At 38.3% G+C, this 15,996-nt stretch overlaps 1 protein-coding gene across 3 annotated transcripts; it reads right to left on the bottom strand.

Annotated features, from left to right (window-relative positions):
• Positions 1–573: 573 nt before the first annotated feature.
• LOC139147777 (IST1 homolog) lies at positions 574–15,289 on the bottom strand. 3 transcript variants are annotated; one of them, XM_070718976.1, is made up of 10 exons: positions 15,127–15,289; positions 13,883–14,031; positions 13,389–13,465; positions 12,538–12,729; positions 11,990–12,073; positions 11,403–11,516; positions 8,237–8,584; positions 5,179–5,322; positions 2,691–2,727; positions 574–2,262 (listed from the first exon to the last, which is right to left on the bottom strand). In XM_070718976.1, exons 2-10 carry the CDS (start codon positions 13,971–13,973, stop codon positions 2,018–2,020), a joined length of 1,332 nt encoding a protein of 443 aa, XP_070575077.1. In that variant the 5' UTR covers positions 13,974–14,031; positions 15,127–15,289; the 3' UTR covers positions 574–2,017. The 3 variants fall into 3 exon arrangements, with proteins under 3 accessions (XP_070575077.1, XP_070575078.1, XP_070575079.1); XM_070718977.1 differs by having other exon boundaries at positions 5,179–5,262; XM_070718978.1 differs by lacking the exon at positions 5,179–5,322 and having other exon boundaries at positions 15,127–15,288.
• Between the last annotated feature and the right edge of the window lie 707 nt (positions 15,290–15,996).

Genomic DNA, 15,996 nt, shown 5'->3' with positions numbered 1-15,996 from the left:
ATCTCTCACCATGCATGATATTCAGGTAACCCGTTCCCACGTCATCTTACAAGTTTCTCTGGAAACCGGGGTTGTCATTTACCAGTATGCTTAGTACAATGAGGATCAATGAAGGTAGCACTGGCTTGCATGACTCAACTGTTGAGGGCGCTCACATGCAAGCGAGCTGTGTCACCAATGATTGGATATGAAAGACGAAAAGTATCAAGCTTGCAAATGAAGTCCTTGTGGTTGACACATTGAATTCAATATTCTGCCAATCTTAAGAGATGAATTTTGATTTTGTTAATCTGATGATTAGGATATTTCACACAACCATTTCCAATCAAATTATGTCAAGGCGTGGCATTACATAAAGGGTAAAATAAATACCCATTGTCGGTGGGATTGCCGAAGATTTCAGAATTTAGTATATGCAAGATTGTCTGCTTTGGTATCACATCAAGCTTTTTCTGAATCAAGCCCACTGCTTATTCAAGAATAATTAAAAACTTCTGTTGTTCCTCACCCACAAAAGTCAGTATTTTCTGTAGCTGGAATGATTTCATCATTTGACACAGGAAATTATCACAGTTTAAATTTTACAATAAAACTTTATTTTACAGAAGTCGACAGTACATGAACATCATTCTGAAAAGTGAAAACATATATTATGCCTGTAAAAGAATTGACATAAACACAGAATTATCATCGGATTGCTTTCATACCTATTTAATGCATCACATATTAAATCAAATTATCATATTTGGGATATAATATTTACAAGATTGAAGGGAAGTGAAATCAAGTTCAAATGCAAGTTTGTTCTGTGTAAGACTAGGTGGAGTGGGAAATAATGTTTCTTAGGAGAGAAAGTTTTCGGGTCTGCTGGGAAACCAAATCGTCTGCTACCATGCTGGTGTGTTGTGATTTTGAAACCAACGATACAATCCTATGGGGAAAATGTGTTGAAGATTCTTGCTGTAACACATGCCTGTGTTCTGGCTTGTTTTGTTTACAGTATTGTTACTCAAGTCAACTGAAGACTTTATACATATTTCAACGATTTACGCTATCTCTGTCGCCACAACCCCAGCACAGTAGATCAAAATTTTATTGTGTCTGTATTGTCCATTAAAAATGCAGCACTGTGAATAATTACAGAAATTGCACTACTCTCAGTCTACTGGTATCTATTACAATTGTGAGAAAAATCATTTCAAATCTTAATACTAAATTCATTCTTTATTCATTACAGAATAATTAATCTACACCACTCTAAGTTCAGCCAGTGTAAAAGAAATACTAAAAAAAGCCCTGTTTTCATGTGATTGAAACTAAACCTTTTTATCCACTTTGCCATTACAATTTGACTTTCTCCGCCAAAACTGTGAGATGTCGGTGATCGGTGACCGAATGGTTCAAGAACTCAATGAGTTTCAAATTGTCTGCATCTACAAGCTTTGCAGAAGAAGACTTTGTTATGTGGATATAATAATATACATTGCAATAAAGAAATATGACAGACAGAATATCTAACTCTTAGACATTTCTGTGTTTTCTTTTTTTACAGATTTTTCAAAGAGATTTTTCATTCTTGACCAACAAATTTATTTTAGCATTTAATTACTAAATCAATTTTTCCTGTCCGAATTTGGCACTCTCAAAAAACAAGTTGCTTTTTAATTTTAAAAAAAGCTTTGTAGATTTGAAAAAAAATCACAGGAACTACAGTTTCTGATGTTGGTATGATCTTTTCCCAAAGTTTCACCTATTCTTTTTTAATTCAACAACTATTATTTTGCATCTTTAACTGTCAACAATTCTTGTTTTATATCAGAAAAATGTCTGAAACTATGTTTAATCTGGATTCTCCTCAGAGGTTGTTTGTGTTGAGTGTAGGTCACTTGTATTGACCTTTGACCCAATGACCCCTAAGGAAATCCTAAAGCAAGTATTATGGGTAAATAAGTTAGTACAGTTATTGGCTCTACTGTTTGGTGTCTAACGCTGTAAATTAATCATTGCGAGGAGATATTCATTTCCTTTTCTTCAGTTCCTCAAACCGCCTTGTAAGATCATCAAAGTCAACGTCATCACCGCCCGCTGAATTGCTGCCAACTGTGTCGAGTCCCGGCAGGCTGGTTGACGGTACCGCAGGCAAGTCTGGAATGCTGGCGCCGGGATCTTTGCTCACAACTGGGTTAGCTGGCGGAGGTAAGGGAGATGGTGCTGGCGCCGACGGCTGTGAGTAATTTGATTGGCCACCAGGTGGAGGTGGATCTAAATCAAGAGAAAAATAGCAAAAACATTAGGGTTTGCATAATAGATCAGTCGTGTGACTAGGATTTAATCATTCACATGATGGCAAGGGTCTGGTACGGCTACGGTTTGCTTGGATGGCAAGACTTGCAATTCCATTGATTCATGGGACCATCTGATCTTAATGCACTTGTATAACAAAGAATGTTTGCCCAGGTAGCACACTATACAAGACTGCATACTACTCCTTTAACTACCAACTAGATAATGCATGTGTCACAAATACTGTTGAACAATTTCTGTCTGCTACTTAATTACGACGTCAGACACAGTCACTAACTGTGGGACATTATCTCATCTGTCAATGACACACAACACATACCACTGTATTGTGAGTTTTTCTGATTTGTGAAACACATTCTGGAAATACGCAATAGTTGATTACTTACACACTGAGTCTCTCAAAGCATCTTCATAGGATGGGGCCTGAAAAGACAGAAAAAGTAAAAATAACAAAATATGCCAAACTTCATATTGTTGCATTCTAAAACCTTTGACACCGGATACTTGGTGGTAATTCCTTGCTTAGTCAGAAACACACTTTTCATCGTTCAATTTCCATTTTCCACTGATCTTCTTGTGAAAGTAAACTGTCCTGGCTATCTGATATTTTCTTAATCACTTTCAAACGATTGCCTCTACAACTAAACTGAGTTTCCCCAAGCAGTAAGTAGTTGTATCGTCTTGACTATTTGAAGCAACTCAGTCAGGGCAAATTTGCATATATCCATATATGGTCAAAAAATTCTTCAACCATGTTGATTGGTTAATAGAACATCAGTAGCAATACACAGATTTGGTAGTACAACTTTTATGTGTGACCACCGTTTGATATCAATGATCAGTTTCTGCAAGCAAAGGGCACAAAGTTTCTTCAGTCGTACAGCATTACTGCATGGGGTCGCTCCACCAACAGCATTCAATATGAATGAAATAGAACCATCTCTTTGCTGTATACTATGAGATCCAAACGGAGGCAGTCATTGTGAAAACATCTTGGCAGGCATAAGAAAGATATTATGAACATGTACTGTATGGCAACTATGAAACCATGGGTTTGCCATGGCCTGTGAATAAAAACTTAATATGGTCATTTGCTCAGTGGGAATAAACCATTCCAAGCCATTGTTTTATTCAACTCCATGAATGAGACACAGGGGATCGATATGGTGAGCACGGAAAACATACAGAATAGTCAATGCATGTGGGAAATGTTGTACACTACTGATAGTACATAGAAAGGTGTGACTTTGATGAAAACTTTAATGATTATTTACAAGGATGTATGTGTTTAGACTTTAGAGTTTCAACACATATAAGGGTTATCAAGTGAAAAGCCCCTAGATCTGTGACAACAAATAATCTATGCATAATCTACTGTGACAAAACTGGCAAGTTTCAGCAGGAAAGTAGCCATTATGAGCTTGCTCTTTGATTCATCAAACCACGGAATGTCCAGAGTAGGTGAAGAGGTAATTTTATTCAGGCATCAGACACAAAGCACAGCATACATGTATGTTGCCCTCCAACAAACATGCTACCCTGCCCTCTGTACTTACACAGGGATATCTGAACAGTGGCTTCAATCCCCTTTTTCAAGGAAAAGATAGTATGACTGATCTCAATCAATCTGTTTTGTCTAAAAAAGAAACCATCTGTCTATCTGCCTAACATCCAACATTCTTATATTGTCATTCTTGGCAATGTATATAATTCCCTGATTTTCACAAACTAAGCTGACGGAACTTGATTTGCTCCATAAGCTCAAAATGAGCCCCTATAAGTGCTAGCCCAAAGAAATATTGCAAAAGTTCGAGAGTCCAAATATATGTCCTCGGGGACTTGTAAATACAATGAGAGAATTTAAGTAGCACACTTCTTTAAAGTGCACTTAATAAAGAGAAGATATGTCACGTAAAAATGATTGTTAGCACCTAAAAAATAACCAGCAAAAGCAGAGTACATTTTTATTCCAGATGCATAGTTGTGTACTTGGGAAGGTCTATAACGCTAAAGTCTTGATCATGTAGACAGAGATGTATGTGTCTAAAAGATGGGTTTACGCATTTGCAAATTACATACTTTATAATCACAGTTTATACCAAGTAACCCAGTAAATATGTACAAAAGTACAAGAGACTGGGAAGATTTTTCCAAGAGATGTGAATTTTGGTGCAATTCTCATATGTGTTGTTAGCATTTGACAAAGACAGATATACATTAGATGTAAACCGCTTATACAGGCAGTGATATTTGGCATGTAACCCATCAACCCCAAGCTCATTATGGTATAATCTAGTTGGAACACAGGGCAAAATGCTTGACATACGTTCAGTATATCTAACTATATAGAACACTACGTAAGTGGTATACGTAATGTATATCTTTGTATGTGGAACATATCAATATGTAGATATACATAACTTATATCTAGTATGCACAATGAGATTTTGTGTAATGCTGATCTTTGCAGACCAACTGTACACTGTAATTGTGCATTTTATTTGTATACATAAATGTATATATATATATGCATAACAAATGTACAGAATCAGAGTGTGTGTGTATATTAATTGTATATCAAGCATTTTGCCTAGTGGAAATCAGAGACAGTGAGGGTGCTTCCATTATGGAGGGTTTCTGAGGGGTGACAGGTCACAATGCAGGTGTGGTGCATAAAGCAGATCAGTAGCCTTTCATGCTGTTAGTGCTCCTTTCCAACTTTTACAGAGATATGTAACACAAAACGCTGAATGACAGAAAGCTGTGCATTGAAATGAGTCTACTTCAAAAAGAGGAAAGCAGTAGTTGCCAACACCTCTGAGGGCATAGCACACCAGAGACTAGTGTCCTCATTACGGGCTTGCCTGCACTTACCGGAGTTAGGCTCGACTCTCGACCATTGTAAGATGGGGGTGGAGCTGTCGCTGGAGGTCGATTCGGTAGAGGGGGTGGCCCTCCCTTTTTAGAAGATTGTGGCGGTACATAGTTTGCAGGGGGAGGAGGAACAGCAGGTGCATTCTGTAAACACAAAATTAAATATCTACTAAAAACAAAAAAAAGACACAGCTACGTGTGGGGGATCGGAAGTTACAAAAATACACAACACAAAAATCTTCTTAAAGTATCTGATAAAAACAAGTACCAGCTATGAGTTTTGGAGTAAAATTTCATTCTTTGGAATAGAAAAGGCTTATAGATTGTGCAGTAAGTGATCTATTGAAGATGAGAGTAGTGTTACTTGAGTCGATTCAGTTGCTGTGGCAACAGAAAGGAAATTTTTAGCGTTGTGTATTTTTTTTCTTTAAAAATGTTAGTAACGCTACTGTAAAACAATATTACACCTGCACATACAGATAAAAGAACTGTTATACTACCAGGTAACAGACGTACACTACACAGTTAAGCAAAGCAAAGCAAAATGAGTGCATGCAACTGAGTGGAACGTTGGCGAGTTAGTAATAATGATCTGGTTAAGTCAAACACAAATATATAGCATATTACAAAGCTCCTTTAATAAGTGAGTATGCCAAGGTGTCTCTGATTTTAAGGTTTCCCGATGATAATAGTACTTTTTATTTAAATTGTAATTAAATTTAAAATTTTTTGGTTTTTATTTATATTTAGGGAGCTTGTCTTTGCTGTTTGCATTTATGATGAAATGCTAATTAAGCTCTTGGCGTGGTTATTTCTTTTTGTGGTGTATGTACTGTGACATCATAAAAGAACCAGAAATGTACAACAAATGAACAGTGCCGAGAACCTTCACAGTGTTAACCACTGCAAAATGCATATCAATGTTGCTGTTGAAATTGACAAGAGCACAGGTCAAGTTTTGTGGCAGTTCAACAGTGTTTGCAAAAGCGGCCCTGGAAAGAGCGTATCTTTGAAGCTTGTATCATAGCGGTATGCAGTTTAGAAATCTTGGCCATGAAAAACGAAATATATCTTTACCATCCTACACTTCACATAATTTGTTTTGTAAACTAAAACTATGAGTGATTTGATAAAAAGATGCTATGCTATGTGAGATGATGTAAGTAATAGACCAAACATTGCTTCAAACCATATTTCACTATATGTCATAGCTCTAAATCTTTGAATGCTCAATTTTAGATATCCCCCACAACAATTGCTTTTTCCACACATTTTGCATTATTCAGCGAAAGGGCAAATGTGGGTGTGGGTGTGTTTTTCCTACTACAATGTGGAAGAAAAGAAATGAGAAGGGCTGTGAAAGTACTACAGACAGAGGATAAATTTCATTTATTACAATCGGTGACTTGTTCAAAAGCAGGCCTGGATGTTGTGCAGAAGTGTAATGCACCGTGTACTAGTGTTGAAGAAATAACAGCGACACAAGAACTGTCAGAAGTCACATGGTGCACTCACTGAGTAAGGGCAAAAGCACATGCACAATATTTCTGTCATCTGTTGATTTAAAACATACTGCAGACAGACATGTTCTGATTATTAATGCATTTGCTTATCTGGAGCTTCTAGTATTGTCATTTTGTTGTCATCGGAGAAGAAAATGCTTCAAGTCTACTTTTACAGAGAAAAATTACGAAGCATACAGCTGGCAGCACTACATTTTCAAGTTATATATATAAATGCATTTACTGATTCAGCGAGCTTAATTATTCTACTGTTACTGTGAGAATATTTTACAAGTAAGGAGTCTAGTGTATTAGAAGCATTTTGAAAAGGAAGTCAGACCACTTCTGTAGTTCTGGGAATCAAAATTATCTTACCCATGGGTTTAATCAGGTCATAGGATAAAATAGTTCATATGGAAAAGAAAAAGAATTTAATACTGTGTTGAACTGAGTAGTTGAGTTGGCGTTTTCAAAACATGGTTCGGGGAGGGGGGATTCATTTATTTTTGAAATTGGTGTGCAGGCTGAAAGGCTGAGACCTGTGCTGACATAGCGCGCATAATTTTCTGAAGCTGCAATGGCTTTGATTGTGGGACTCTAAATCGAAGCTGTGAGAGACAAATTTCCACCAATAAATATGGGAGAAGCCCAAACACTTTGTTTGGATGAATTGCTGATGCCATGTGAGTACTTTGCATATATACTTACATGTGATGTTAAGTGCTTTGTTGCACATTATGTATTCATGAGTAAGTCTGTATGTACATATGTAAATATGTGTGCGTTATATGTATGCGAGTATGTTAATTATTCAGTAGATTCATGAATTTAATGTAAAATGTACTCGTACATGTGCGTAACAATATAAATGTTGCAAATCAGGACAAACGTCCGAGTCAACTGGACATAATATGTCATAACTATTGTATAAATCCTGTACCAGATGTGTACCATTCTGTCTTTCATGAAGGTGTACGTATGGTACTGTGAGTGCAACACTGTACGTACGTGTTTACATGTAATGAACGTGCTGACTCCGCACTACATGTTTAGTGTGCCTGTATGACGAAGATTTATTATCAATCAGATATTTCCAGATATTAGAAGCAAATTGTTGTGAAAAAGGGTTGATTAGTAAGATAACCTTTCACACCTATGATTATTTATAAATATGATATTTATCTTTTACCAATTCACCATGTCGTACATATACGTTAGTTGTCCTAAGACTGTTGTTTTTCACAATAGAACCCACTTGCCATATGACTTACACAATGGATGTTACTTTTCACGTTATAAGTTTTTGCACTGCTTGTGTGTTTCAATTCATACAGATATTTTTTGATATCCACAAATATTAAACTCAAATATGAAAATGAATCCTGAAATTTGACATTTTCCGCACAAAAAACAGCTTGGATGTCTGGAGGTGCCAACACTGAGGCACACTACGTGTCTATCCATCTTGACAGCAGACAACGTTAAAGCAGAGAGGATTTCACCTGAATCTGTTCCTAGAATCAAAGAATCGTCTACATTGATTAAAGAACACTCACCTGAGGGGCTGGGTAGGCAAACGGCGAATTTGGATTCGGTGGTCCCACACTGGGCACTGCATTGCTTGGTATCATGGGGGCTCCCATTCCACCACCACCACCACTCCCACCACCAAAGCTGCCACCAGGGCCACCAAAGTTGCCACCAGAACTACCACCAGGGCCACCATAACCACCACCTGGGTTGCTGCCACCGTAGCCACCACCTGGATTGCTGCCACCATAACCACCACCAGTGGCACTACCACCACCACCAACCCCACCACCAGGGGGACCTCCCTTTGTGGTGCCCGGTTCATCAAACAGCAGGAGATCGTCTGCTGTCACAGGATTGATATCAGCTGACTCCTACAAAGACAGGAAAAGCGAATGATAAACATAGGGCCAAAGTCCCTGAAGCTACCTATAGACATGGATACAAAATTAAGTATTTCCTGACTGTATGAAATTATCTCACTAAGGTCATCCTAGGGACTTGTAAACCAAATATTAAAGCTGTCTGACCAGCGGTTTTGAAAAAACAAGTCATCGTTGATGACACAGTCCCCACTTGTTAATGGGAACTTTGATTACAAATCCTCAGAGAGGATAGAGTCCTCTTCATTAATTAGGTCTGTGATAAAAATACTTTGATAAAGATGGCGCTCAATGGCCAAGAATGAGTTCCATGGTGATGAAAACATAAAACCAATGTAGGCCACCATCCTAAAGTTCATTAAATGAGTCAACTAGGAATTAATCATCAGGATGTTGCAAAACATTTTTGCATCCTATCATACACTGATAGATTATCACTGGTACCATATTTTATAAAGTTTGATGCAGTGCTTCTGGACATTCACCCTAAAACAAAAGTTCATCATGTAAATGCAAATTGGCAATTAATTTGATTTATTTGATCGTATCACAAAACAAATGGACGTGCATATGTATGACATATGTCAATGTCCTTATACCAACTTTGAATAAATTGGTTGAGATATGCCTGAGTTATGCCTTCGTACATAAAAAATCGTAACAAAATGGCCGCACGGCAGCCATATTGGATCATATCACAAAAGCAATTGACGTGCATATCTATGACATTGGTCAATGTCCTTGTACCAACTTTGAATGAAATTGGTCGAAACATGTCTGAGTTAGGTCTCTGTACATGAAAAAATTGTAATAAAATGGCCGCATGGCAGCCATATTGGATTGTATCAGAAAACAAATCGACATGCATATGTATGACATAGGTTGATGTCCTTGTACCAACTTTGTACAAAATCAGTTGAGATATGCCCGAGTTACGGCTTTGTACATGACAAAATCATAACAAAATGGCCCGGACGGCAGCCATATTGGATAGTATCACAAAACAAATCGACGTGCATATCTATGACATTGGTCAATGTCCTTGTACCAACTTTGAATAAAATGGGTTGAAACATGTCTGAGTTTAATGGCTCCGTACATGAAAAAATCGTAATAAAATGGCCGCCTGTGGCCATATTGGATCGTATCACGAAACAAATCAACGTGCATATGTATGACATAGGTCAATGTCCTTGTACCAACTTTGAATAAAATGGGTTGAAACATGTCTAAGTTATGGCTCTGTACATGAAAAAATCGTAATAAAATGGCCGCCTGGTGGCCATATTGGATCGTATCACAAAACAAATCAACGCGCATATGTATAACATAGGTCAATGTCCTTGTACCAACTTTAAAAAAATGGGTTGAAACATTTCTGAGTTATGGCTCTGTACATGAAAAAATCGTAATAAAATGGCCGCCTGGCGGCCATATTGGATCGTATCACAAATCAAATCGATGTGCATATGTATGACATATGAAGTAATCCTTGTACCAAGTTTGAATGAAATCGCTCCAGGCATCTCTGAGATATCTGCGTGAACGGACGGACGCACGACGACGCACGCACGGACGCACGCACACACGCACGGACATGACCAAACCTATAAGTCCCCCCGGACGGTGTCCGTGGGGACAACAAGCGATTCAACAGTCTACAGAGCTCTGCTGTCTTATGTGACACATGTATTGATAAAGAAGGTGGATATCTTTGATAGCTCATTTAAGGATGGCCTGACCAAAAATGGAAAAAAAATTCCTTAAAAATACAGATTTGCATATTTCATCACAATTTTAACAAATCTAAGTTGGGTTATCCCTAGGGACCCGTATACTATTTGCAAATAACAAAGCTGTCTGACCAGTTGTTATGAAGAAGAAGATTTTTTATCAAAAGCACCTTTTTTGGTGCTAGTTTGCATATTTTCAACAATATCAAAAAATTAATAAAAATAGTTTCTCAAAATTATATATTTTATCTACACAACAAATATCAAATCAGTAAGTACTGCTGTTCTCAAGACATCTGAGTGGACAGACGCCTCACAAATGTACATGTACATACGTACATACATACATACATACATACATTCCTACATACATACATACAGACTGACAGCGGACGGATACCCATCCCAATAGCTTCTATAGACTATATTAGTCTACAGTAGCTAATAAACGAGAGTTAATTACATTCTAATTAAAGTAAACAAGACTTGCTTATCAAGATTTACGTCATAAAAAACAGCATATCTGTCAGGTTATAAAGAATCTCAAGCTGCTTATCTTTATAAGTATCTTCATCCTATTAACCAAGCACATTTTAACTTTCAAATTAACATTGTAAGTAAGTTCTGTTGAATAAATTGAGACTGTACGTACTCAGAGAAAGCACACTGAAGAGACAAATGTTTGAAACTTAAGAAGTTCAAGGTCATCCAAAGAATTATAAGGAATCATGTATCACTTTCATTATTTTTTTCTGGGTGAATTGATAGGGTTTATACAGTACAAGAATTACATACAATGTAAGTCAAATTTGAATAAAAGTAACGGACCTCTGTGCAAAATTTAGTACAAGAGAAACAAATTGCCTTACTGTTACCGACACTTGAAATTCAAATTGGCTACCATCCCCGTGTTAATATGGGGAAAAACTAAATTTATGATTTTCAAAAGCAAAGGTGGTGAAAGCTATACCCATGATCTTCAAAACGTGCCTCCACAAGTGGTAGACCAACAATATTTGTTGCTGATGTGCATTCTACCTTATTGAACAAAATCAACAAAGATACATCTTACTTACTATCATAACTGAAGGGTCCGGCTCATATGTGATGTTGTGACTTCTTGCAATTTCTTCAAGGTATCTTTCCACAAGAATCTTTGGTGGTGGTTTCGGACTCAATTTTAGAACAAACTGTTGGTCAGTCAGAACAAAAAGTGTGAGATGAAATATGAATTAGGCAGTATATGTTACATGTTGAATTTGAGGCTGAATGATTATTTTTTGACCCTTTCACTCCCATGGTTTGGCCCAAACCAGTTTTTATCAATGCTGAGAGTGGACCTGTTTGCAGGGAACTGGGGTATAAGTTTAAGTTAGGCAGGAAAAATTTTCAGAAAGGAACAAACAAGATTGGATCTGATATCACTGTGAGTGCAGACATCCAATGCTGGAATCAATGAAATAATTACCAGTTTCATTGTTCAGATTTGTTCACAGCAGCAAGGTGATTCACATAAAAATATAAAAACAAACTGCTTCATTTCCCTTCTTCAAGTTCAAGTCCTGTCAGGGTTAAAGGTCATAGGTCATGTTTAAAAAGGTTAAGCCTATACTCAGCAATATTCTCTCTAAAAAAACTATGGGTCTCATGTTTTAATACTCACCCTCTCATTGACTGTACCTGTTTCATTAGCCCTGGCCATCTTTCCATATTCTTTTCCATACTTGTGACAAAGCTGCTCTGAAACCTTGATAGACACATGACAACAAAGCAAATTGGTAAATTGACAATACTTCCAATATGCTGAAAGACAAAGTTCCTATCTTTTCAGAATCTGTCATGAAGAAACTCAGTGCCAAAATACACGTGCATTAGACTGTCCCAAGTTAGTCTATGGGATGACCAGTCAGGCCACATGAGCAGCGCAGAATTCTGTAGGATGTTTTTTTGAACAACAACAGAATGACACGATACAGATACTTTGACACCAATATATTGAAAAAATCTGGAATTACTGATTTGTGTTTCACTCTGCAGAACACTCTACATTACTGAACATCTAAAATTAATCATATAAAATCATATTTTAACGATCCAAAAGTGAAGAATGACTTGTCAATAAATGCTTTTAAAAATCCAGCATATCTGTTATTTGGCTAAAATTGATTTTTTTATTCTGGTAAGACCAGCTCAAGAAAGAGAGAGACACACCACTCTGATTTCTGGAATATCTGTCTGCATCCTTGGGGCTGCCCATATGACTGTCGACACTGCCTCAGCCAGTCCATCATCTAACGTTTTCATTGTCTCTATCAGACCAAACCTGGCCAGTAGCAAGTCACAGTACATTTCTAACAGTTCCATAGCCTCCACCAGATAGTCTTCTCTGATAATGTGTTCAACCTGAAAACAGACGACACATGGAAGAGTCTTTGCTCATGTGTGAGTGGGGGAGAAGGAACTACCCTTCAAGAACACTGGATTGGCAAAACAGTTGCAACATAGGGAATATATTATTCTCCTGAGAGAGAGCTTGATTTCCACTGGGCAATGCTATATGCGAAATTGGAGTAGTGAATCTTCCAGCTACTGCCGCAAGGTGGTTGGCAGTTCACAACAACTTAATAGAGCCGTGTTGTGAGGCTTACACCGCTGAGTATGCTGATTATGTAGTGTACTTTTCAATGGTTTTGTATGTCTCATGTGACAGGGATATTTATCTGACAGTTATTTCTTCTTTTCAAGGATATGAATCAGGGATGTCGCAAAGTCCAGCATACGCTCACTGAATCATTCCTGCAGGTCGTCAGGTCAGAAATACAAATCTGAATGAGTATCATTTAAATTTGTGAACGTTAAGATCATCACTACCGTCTAATGTTATTGATTCCTTGATAATGTAAACAGCTGCAGAGAGACGGTTCTCTTGCTCCTACTGCCAAGTGAAGACAGCTAGTTTGCTTCATCTGTTGCTATGAAAAGGTTGGCCACTAGCCCTGTTGCAATGGAAAGACTGGAAGCTACCTAAGTTGCTCCAACATTACGGTGATTATCCAACTTACCCTTATCCTGGCTCTGTCATCTTTACCAGCTGCAATGTAATCTGCGATTTCTCTCCTGGCTTTCTGGGCAAGCTCAGCTGCAGATAGAACACATGAAACCATGGTGATTATATGGTGAATTTTACCAGAAATGTACATGTTGCTTGTGACAAAAAATCTCTTTCCTTCGGCTTACCAAATTTCAATCAGCTTGAATCAAAGTGCACCACATGACAAAACAGTGTAATGCTAAGGAATGCTCCTGCTAAAAAAAGTATGGGTGGTATTATTTTAATGAGTCAAAATTTTTTGCAGACCTGCCAATCATACATCAATACCAGCCCCACATGATCATCAGTCAACCAATGACAAGTTGGCCTGGATCTCTGAAATGTGAAAAAATGTGGTTGGATGTCAGCTGCCATGGCTGCCCATGGGAACTGAAATGACACGTCTTGCAACTCCATCGTGTATCCATTGACTTTAGAATGAGCAAACAGATATCTCAAACTTACTCTTTTTCTTCTCCATCAGTTTCAATCTGCTGATTGATAATCGCAAGTTTGTCTTCAGCTTTGCTCCCCTGTAGCCTCCTCCGAATGACATTGTTGTAGGTCTTCCACAAAGAAATTAATACCGATGGTCAAATTTTACAGTTCACCAGCTGCAATGGGAATAGAATATCTTTTTATAGTAATCAACACAAAAGTAGCTGTGGACAGGAGCTGTGCTTACAAAACATTGTTGAATCTGAGATAACTTTGACTGTCTTGTTACCTTGAAATGTAGCTCTCAGGGTAAAAAAAATATATACCATTTGGATGAAATGGTACTCATGTATGTTGTTTGCATCATTCTTGACCGCGGACATCCGGGAACTTGCGGATTTTTACGTCATTTTTGCGTCACACTGCCGAGAGAAACAAATATTGAAGTGTGGATTTTTCAACATTTACAGCAGTATTCAAAGTTTCAACATCATGTCAATGATAAACACTAAGTTCTGTACTTTGTCACATAATTTCTGCATTGTTCATTGTCCTGTGAAGTCAAATCCCATTTCACCTCACTCGCGTGCGTGAGGTGAAAGTGACGTCACTCCGCGGTCAAGAATACCGTAATGCTGTTGGCCCAAAAGAATCATGCATTCTATCCTACTGTAAATGAGACAATTTCTAGTCCTATGATTATCCTATAGGTATCCTATGTGGAGTTTTTACAGTAAAGGTTATCCAAAAGAATCCCTATGTAATGTTAGCTCCATTTCTTTGTTGTCTTTCGTGATGCCTTTAGCAATGGGGAAGGTAGTACAGATGCAGCTGTTGGGCTTTGAAGTATATGCCTAGAAACGGTTATGCTATTGTAACCCTATTTTCGGATATGCTGAGTGTAGTACATGTAGTATCATAGCGCACAGTCCCTCTGTGGATAGAGGGACTGCGACTGTGCTCGGTTTACACTGACTTGCGTACCATGAACGTACGGAGATACTTCCATACGAAAGTGAATGCCGACGATTCTGTGGGATTGCCGTCCATTAACATAATTTCAAGAAAGTTACAAATAATATCGCCAGCTTTACGAACTATAGATGAAGACGCCAATTTATCAAACAAGAAGATATCTCTACACAAGTTGAAAGCCGTTGCGGAGAACGCGGAAGTCGGGATGTTTATCGGACCAACCTCAAGTTGACTTACCAAATATTGAGCTTTCGTAAGTGGCTTGCAAATCATATGTCGAACGGCGATTTTCTTACCTGCGAAGGAAGCTGGTAGCAAGAATGATCCTCTAGATGGTTCTAACGCCGATACTGTACTGGCGAACTTCAAGATCTTTGTAATGGGTCAGCAGGGTCTCTGACTCAGGCTCAGCTGACCTTCACGATAAGTTGACAAGATGGCGTAGATTAACGCATGCGCACATTACACAGTGACATCATCGGTATACGAGACCCTTTTACGTCCAGTGTTCCACAGGTGTGTCCCCAATACTGTGACTCAACTTCAGATGCTATGTAAGGGAGCGTTAAGCTTATGGCCGGCCACACAGGCGCTCCTTAGCTGGGTAGTCTGCTAAGTAGTAAGTAGATCGATTTTCGGATCGATCTATTGATCCCGTAGTCGATATGCCCGCCACTGCAACCTAAGGTTGCATATCGACTATGGGATCAATAGATCGATCCGAAAATCGTTCTACTTAGCAGACTACCCAGCTAAGGAGCGCCTGTGTCCGGCCATGATGGTCCGGCAAATCCAGGGGAAAAGGGGGGGGGGGATGCCATCTGAAACTGCAAAGGAAAAGAGGTGTCATGTTTTCTTTTTTCAAACAGCACGGGGGTGTGGGGGTTTGGCAGGTGCAGCCAACGAACAATGTACTTTTAAAGGGGTCCTTACTATGATGAGATATATTGTGCTTGACAAGTAATGTGAACTGACTAATTTTAGACATGAGGGTAATTATTTAGCTATTCATAATTTGCCCTCCCACTGAAAACTTTTTTGACTTGCCCTCCCGCACTCAAACTTCATTTTTACCCTCTCCCCACTTATTTTTGCCTTTTCCCCCTCCCCACTGTCAATTTTTGAAGCTCCCCTGCCCTGTGGCGGAAAAAACTTGCCGATTTCCC

This window comes from Ptychodera flava, chromosome 13 (genome assembly GCF_041260155.1).
Source record: "Ptychodera flava strain L36383 chromosome 13, AS_Pfla_20210202, whole genome shotgun sequence".
Lineage (NCBI taxonomy): Eukaryota > Metazoa > Hemichordata > Enteropneusta > Ptychoderidae > Ptychodera > Ptychodera flava.
Note: the sequence above shows the minus strand (reverse complement) of the source record. Positions and strands in the feature narration are given on the sequence as shown.